General features: G+C 40.9%; 1 protein-coding gene across 1 annotated transcript; it reads right to left on the bottom strand.

Annotated features, from left to right (window-relative positions):
• Window positions 1-1003: 1003 nt before the first annotated feature.
• Window positions 1004-4237, bottom strand: Rplp1l2 (ribosomal protein lateral stalk subunit P1 like 2). Its single transcript, XM_063280524.1, has one exon. It carries the CDS (start codon window positions 4123-4125, stop codon window positions 3799-3801), a length of 327 nt encoding a protein of 108 aa, XP_063136594.1. The 5' UTR covers window positions 4126-4237; the 3' UTR covers window positions 1004-3798.
• Window positions 4238-5064: the final 827 nt, after the last annotated feature.

A 5064-nucleotide genomic window follows, 5' to 3' on the forward strand; every position in this document is an offset into this window, starting at 1 on the left:
TGTATACTTTGTAAACCCTCAAGGCAGAAAAGTAGCCATTCCAGAGTAGCTACAACAGCCAGCAAGCACACATCCCAGCAAGACTAAAAGAAATCTTGACCTGAACTTCATTTTTTTAAGTGAAGAAGTCTTTTACTTATTCGCTCTACATCCCACTCCTTCCCCACTCCTGGTCACCCCCATCCTCCGTCCCCTTCTCCTCTGAGCTGTTGAGCCCCTCCCCAGGGATCTCCCTACCCTGGTACATCAAGTCTCTGTGAGGCTAGGTGCCTCTTCTCCCACTGGAACAGAAAAGGTAGCCCAGCTAGAAGAACATAGTCCACAGACAGACAACAGCTTTAGGATAGCCTCTCTTCCAGTTGTTCAGGATCCACATGAAGAGTGAGCTACATGTCTGTTACATATGTAGGGAGAGGCCTAGGTCCAGCCCATGTATGATATTTGGTTGATGGATCAGTCTCTGAAAGCCCCAAGAGTCCCAGGTTAGCTGACTCTGTTGATCTTCCTGTAGACTTACTACCCCATTTGGGGCTTGCAATCCACCCCCAGACTCCCTTCAATAAGAGTCCCTAAGCTCTACCAACTGTTTCACTTGTAGATATCTGCATCCCTCTGAGTCAGCTGCTGGGTGGAGCCTCTCTGAGAACAGCTATGTTAGACACCTGTCTACAAGCATAACAGTATCATTAACAGTTTCAGGGATTGGTGCTTGCCCATGGGATGGGTCTCAAGTTGGACCAGTTATTGTTTGGCCATTCTCTCAGTCTCTGCTCCACTCACTGTCCCTGAATTTCTTGTAGACAGGATAAATTTGGGTGTCAAAAGTTTGTGGCTGGGTTGGTGTCCTTGGGTTCCTTTCTGGCTGTAGGAAGTGGACTCTTCTGGTTCCATATCCCCGGTCACAGTTACAGTCATCCCTGTTGATTTTTGGTAATTCCTTAATACCAGGTCTCTGTCTCATTCTAGAGATGCTCCCTACCTCCCCACTCCTATCAGTAGCAGATTTCCATTCATTCTTATGCTGTCTATCCATCTTCCCTGTCCCTCTCCACACCTAATCCAGGACTCATCATTGCCCATCCCATCCCCCTCACTCCCAGTTTCCTCCCTCCATCTGTCTCTTGTGACTATTTTATTCCCCCTTTTAAGTGAGATGCAAGCATTCTTGCTTGGGCCTTCCATCTTGTTTAGCTTCTTTGTGTCTATGAAGTGTAGTGTGGATATCCTGTGTTTTATGGCCAATATCCACTTAACAGTGAGTACATACCATGCATCTCCTTTTGGAACTGGATTACCTCACTCAGGATGACATTCTCAAGTTCTGTCCATTTGCCAGCAAAATGTATGATGTCTTTGTTTTTAATAGCTGGACAGAAGATGTACCACATTTTCTTTATCCATCCTTAAGTTGAGGGGCATCTAGGTTGTTTCCAGTTTCTGGCTAGTACAAATAAATCTACTATGATCATAGTTGAGCAAGTGTCCCTGTGGGATGGTAGAGCATCTTTTGGGTATATGTCCAGGAGTGGTATACCTGAGAACTATTCTGTTTTCTGAGAAACCACCAAATTAATTTCCAGAGTGACTGTACAAGTTTGCTCTCCCACCAGCAGTGGAGGAGTGTTCCCCCTTGTTCCACATCCTCCCCAGCATGCACTGTTGCTCTTACTCATTCTGATGGGTGCTCAGCCTTGTTTTGATATGCATTTCCCGAATGACTAAGGTCTTTGAAAATTTCTTTAAGTACTTGTCAGCTATTTGAGATTCATCTGTTGAAAATTCTGGTTAGTTCTCTACCCCATATTTTATTTGGGATATTTGGACTGTTGATGCCTAACTTCTTGAGTTCTTAATAAATGTTGTATATTAGCTCTCTGCCAGATGTAGGGCTGATGAAGATCTTTTTCTGATCTGTAGGCTTCCATTTTATCCTATTGACAGTGTGTTTTGCCTTGCAGAAGCTTTTCCATTTCATGAGGTTTCACTTATCAATTGTTGATCTTAGAGCCTGAGTCATTGGAGTTCTGTTCAGGAGATTATCTCCTGTACCAATTCTTTCAAGGGTATTTCCCACTGTCTCTTCTATAATAGTCAGTATATATAGTTTTAAATTGAGGTTTTTGATCCATTTAAACTTGAGTTTTGTGAAGGGTAATAAATATGGATCTATTTTCATACTTCTACATGTAGACATCCAGTTAGAACAGTACCATTTGTTGAAGATGGCTTCTTTTTTCCATTGTATGGTTTGGACTTCTTTGTCAAAGGTGACGTGACCATAGGTATGAGGTATGTGGGTTTATTGCTGGGTCATCAGTTCTATTCCATTGATCTACCTGCCTATCTCTGTACCAATACCATACAGTTTTTAATCACTATTGCTCTGTAGTAAAGCTGGATAGTGATCCCCCCAGTTCTTTTATTGTTGGGAATGCTTTTTGCTGTCCTTGGATTTTTGTTATTCACTATGAAGTTGAGAATTACTCTTTCTATTTCTGTGAAGAATTGAGTTGTAATTTTGATGGAGATTTCATTCAATCTGTAGATTGCTTTTGGTAAGATGATCATTTTCACTATCTTAATCTACCAATCCATGAGCCTGGGAGATCTTTCCATCTTCTGAGATCTTCTTCAACTTTTTCCTTCAGGGAGTTGAAGTTCTTGTCATACACATCTTTCACTCCCTTGGTTAGAGTTACACCAAGATATTTTATATTATTCATGGTTAATGTAAATTTGGTGTTGTTTCCCTAAATTTTTTCTAGGTGCATTTGTCATTTGTATAAAGGAGGGCTACTGGTTTCTTTGAGTTAATTTTGTATCCAGCTACTTTGCTGGAGGTGTTTACCAGCTGGAGTTCTCTGGTAGAGTTTTCAGTAGAATATATTACAGGAAAATCCTTGTTTGACCACTACAGAGATACACCTCCCTCTCACCACTATCATCTCCTTCTCACCTACCCATTTTATCCTACGTGTCTACACATGCCTCTTCTGTGACCCTGTACTTCTGATGCCACATTAAGTATCTTTCTTGGATGACGGTTTCAATTTTGATTGTGCAGTCTAGACCACTTTCCAGATGTATTTCTCCTTATTCCACTTATTTCTCATTGCCAATACGAGAAAAACTTGCCACTGATTTCTCTCGTACTCTCCATTCTCACCTTCACTCAGGACACCAGTGTTGGTGTTGAAAACTGAATGTTGAACATCTATTTGTAGACTTCAATGTGGCATCCACATTCTTACGTCCCCAGATGCTGAGGCCAACTTGATCAGGTTCACCCCACTGTAGTGTCCATATCTACAAAACAGCCAAAAGGAGACCACCTATATATCAACAATGGGAGATACAATGATAGCTAAGATTTGTTTCAATCTGAACAGTATGTGCCTAAGCATTAGAAAAAAAGACTTTTTTATACAGACATTATTGCTAGTCTGTACAACAAGGTATAGCTCATTTTTCCTATTTTATATATTAAGACACTGAGGCTAGCAGGCCTAATTTATCCAATGTAATGCAGTTGGTATGTTTTAAAGTAATGTATAGGATCCAGGTCTATCAGTCTCGAAAATTTGTAATACTATGTAGGCTCTTATGTGTTTTAATGAATAATGACAAATGAGCTCAGGAAATTTGTCTCACATTCACAGTTAGTGTAATAAAATAAATAGACATAATTATTTTTGAGGTGGCCTTTACAACTTTATGTATGTTTTGTTCTTTAACCAACTTCTTCTTTTTTTTAACTTACAGGTTTAGCTCTTTATTGGACATGTTAACAAAAGCAGTTTAGTCAAAAAGACAAAATCCCATGTCATCCTCGGATTCCTCAGATTCTTCCTTCTTTGCTTCTACTTTCTTCTCCTCAGCTGGGGCAGCAGCGGCGGATGGAGCTGGCCCACCAGCCCCTACATTGTAGATGAGGCTCCCAATGTTGACATTGGCCAGAGCCTCTGCAAACAAGCCAGGCCAGAAAGGTTCAACATTGACACCAGCTGCTTTAATGAGGACATTGATCTTATCCTCCGTGACCGTCACCTCGTTGTCATGCAGGATGAGGGCGGAGTAGATGCAGGTGAGCTTGGAGACAGAAGCCATGTTGTGGACTGCCAGCATGGTGCTAGTCACCAGATGAAGTGAGGGCCTCACCCCAACGCGGCCTTAACTTCCTCGGAAGGACCGAGCACCTTGGCGGCAGCTGAGGAAAGGCTTTAACCAACTTCTTGACTTCAAATGTTTAATTGGAACTGAGATTAGGAGGCTGTTGAATGACCTACAACATTTCTTGGGAAAGATTAAAAATCTACTTGGAGAAATATCTAAGTGCAGAAGTAGAGAAGGATAATAGATATAAATCAACCACCCTAAAATTATTGCCATAAACTTTCACATTTTCACTTTTACTCTAACACAGTGTAGACTTAGTGTGAAATCTAGTTGTTCAAGAGTGTCTACAATTGAACATACATTTGTAGACTAGAGTATCACCACATATGAGGTGAGTCAATAAAGTTCAAATAAAGGCACTGACAATACTAAAAACTAAAGTCAGCTTTGAAATGGTGTTAAGAACGAAACATCTAGGAACATAATGGCTCTAAACACCTCTGTTTACATTAGGTAGTCCCTGAGATATCATGCTGTGTTTGTGGACCTACATACACTAGGAGCATCTAAGATGGGGCAAAGCTAAGACCCAGACCACATGGGGAAATGGAAAGAACTTGCCATGGTCTCAGTGTTTACGAATCCTTAAAATTTATGGGCTGAAACCTAGCCCTAAGTTTAATACTATTAAAAGATGGAAATATTAGAATGTCATTGAGTCTTGAGTATTCCGTCCTCATGAATTGAGTTAGCTCTTTTTTAAAGAGGCCTGGTAGGATCTCTTTCCTTTGCTCTCTGTGTGAGGACATTATGCAAGTGGCATTCATAAGAAAGCGAGTCAACCCCCCGTACACACCAAAGCTGCTGGTGCTATGGTCTTGGATGGTATAGCCTTTATAACTGCAAAGAATACATTTTAGTTGTTTACAAATAAGTTGATTAATGGTA

Source organism: Rattus norvegicus, chromosome X, assembly GCF_036323735.1.
Source record: "Rattus norvegicus strain BN/NHsdMcwi chromosome X, GRCr8, whole genome shotgun sequence".
NCBI classification, from domain to species: Eukaryota; Metazoa; Chordata; class Mammalia; order Rodentia; family Muridae; genus Rattus; species Rattus norvegicus.